This window comes from Opisthorchis viverrini, assembly GCF_000715545.1.
Source record: "Opisthorchis viverrini unplaced genomic scaffold opera_v5_393, whole genome shotgun sequence".
Taxonomy (NCBI): Eukaryota; Metazoa; Platyhelminthes; class Trematoda; order Opisthorchiida; family Opisthorchiidae; genus Opisthorchis; species Opisthorchis viverrini.
This window is the reverse complement of record NW_008752053.1, coordinates 171,065-173,396: the sequence shown is the minus strand read 5'-3', so window position 1 is coordinate 173,396 and position 2,332 is coordinate 171,065. Positions and strand designations below refer to the sequence as shown.

The 2,332-nt window shown below is 45.2% G+C and overlaps 1 protein-coding gene across 1 annotated transcript; it reads left to right on the top strand.

Annotated features, from left to right (window-relative positions):
* Positions 1–569: 569 nt before the first annotated feature.
* Positions 570–875, top strand: T265_10680 (hypothetical protein; the record flags this gene model as incomplete). The annotated part of the gene is made up of 1 exon (XM_009177134.1): positions 570–875. One exon carries the CDS (start codon positions 570–572, stop codon positions 873–875), a length of 306 nt encoding a protein of 101 aa, XP_009175398.1.
* Between the last annotated feature and the right edge of the window lie 1,457 nt (positions 876–2,332).

Sequence of the window (2,332 nt, the reverse complement as noted above, 5' to 3'; positions counted from 1 at the left end):
ACTGTTATGGAATTCAGATTTTATCTGAAATGACTTGATAGGTGGGTTCGAAATAGCCCTGATTATCCGATATTCTTAACTGGGTATCCTGTTCACTCTTGTGACATTAAGTGGTTTATCGGGCAACCTAACGTTTGTGAACTCCCCGCAGGCTGATATCCGTTTTTTCTGTGTGAGGTAGCTAGGTTTCCTCTAAAATATTGGCTTTAACGTTTACGCGTCTTATCCATCATCGACAGTAACAGTGATCCAGGCAGCGGCGATCTAGATCAACCTTCGCAGGTTGATTGCAGTGAGGCGTCTGTCCGTAAAAATTCTGAGCACCAATCAGATTCTCCCAAAACCTGCAATTTAATAAATCGCAGCCACTCTGGGATCAAATTTTTCCATCGGATATTCTTATCTTTGTTTTGGATGGTTCTCATTCGTCTTCAGTAGAACTTTTAATAAGATACAGCTCCGGTTGCTTCGCTCTCATACCTTGTGGTTTTATGTTCTGGAGCTCAATTAGTCACCGCCTCTCAGTTCACCTCAGTTTTCTGTCTCGTGTTCTGTTCCAGTGACAGTGAATGAGTCAGTCTGATCCTGCAGCTGATAATACAGCCAATGCTGACCATGAAGAACTTGTTTGTACCAAACTGCGAAGTCTCGCTCCTGAATGTGATTCATTGAAGACGGCTTATGATGCCTGTTTTCAAGAGTTCTTCGAGAAATTCCTCCATGGCTATTCCGTCGATCCTTGTGGTCAGAAACTGAAAGCCTACCAGAAATGTCTACGTGGTGCATTGTCAAACCTTGGTCTGGATATGACCAAAATAGACTCCACGCACATGAATTCGGACGCTGCACTTGCTACCATCTTGGACAAACGGTGATGAACCGAACCAGTTGAACAGCTGCCAGTTTTTTTTATTTTAACTGCTCTGTCTGTTTTGCACACGGCTTTCGTTTTATGCATTTCCTGCACGGAAATGATCATTTCACTCTATGCCGCTCGGTTTCATATCATAAGTTTTCGGGTGGGTTTGCCTCCCAACCTGGTGATGTAACTTTACGAGCCCGTTATTCAACCTTTCTAGTGCTTCTCTCTGGGTCTACCAAACTGACGAGTTCTCAGTCCCGTCTCTGTACGTAACTCGCACTATAATGAAACATCAACAGGCCGACTCCTAGTGTCTCCCGAGGAACTCCTATCCACTACATCCTTGTGCTAGAAGTGTCCACACTAAAACGAAACAGCGGAAATATTTGTGTGTGTGGTAGGGATTATAGCTTGGTCAACGGTTCATCAGTTCTCTTTGTGGGAATGGGGTTGACATCACATTCACTTAGACAATCCTTTTCCATTCCTGGAGCAATTGTTGCCGTGAATACACACCAAAGGGGAAGTTTCACTGTTATTGGCGCTCATCAGCAGTGCATATCCTCTGCCTTGCCGGGGTTTGAACCTCGGACGTGAAAATTTGTCCAACAGGTTTCGAGCGTCCGTGTCGAGAAGTACTGATAAACGTGTCGGTCAATCGACACAACCGGGGCAGTTACTGGGTCATCGTCCGAGGCGCTTAGCAAACCAATCACATTGCTGAGGAGAACTGTTGAAACGGAAGTAATGTGAACGCGAACCCTGCAAGTCGCGCAACCACCGTGTGAGGTCTTGAGCCCAGTTCCAGAGTATGGTTTATTCCCGCGTACTGGAGGAGATAAAACAACACAGTGAAAGATCCATGTAGAGGGCGCATAGTGGAAACGACGGATAGAGCGTAGATTGGTTACGCGTGCTCCGTACAGCTGACTGTGGGTCAGTCTGCTTCGCTCCTTTTTATGCTACTGATCTCTTATTGAGTAGTATATGCTAATGTTAAACAAGCCACAAGGTTGACACAGCCGTTTGCTTCGTGATGGGAAGCCAGCTGTAGCCTAAGAGCCCGTCTTCATGCTTTGGCGCTGCCGTGGAAAGTACGAGCTGGATGTGAGATATTTCGGTATCTGCATGTATATGACTTCAGTTAATATGACGTCCAGTTCCATGTGAAGGTCATCGATCACAGTAAGACTGGCAACATAATTTGTGTAACGGGTTGACGCAACGCAGTGTGGTACTCCTGACCCGTTAAATCTATCTCATTCCACTAGAGTGTGTCGGTGGCTGTGGTGTTTAATATCACAATTCGTTTCTTGGCATGCATATGAGCAAATAGATTGGACTAACACACTTACAACCGGTACAAAACAAACAGGTAATCCGACTAGTTAGCGTAGTGAATTGATGACTGATGTCTTACTGAGTGAAATGTTAAGTAAATACTGTCGTCGCCAATTTTCGGCATGTTGG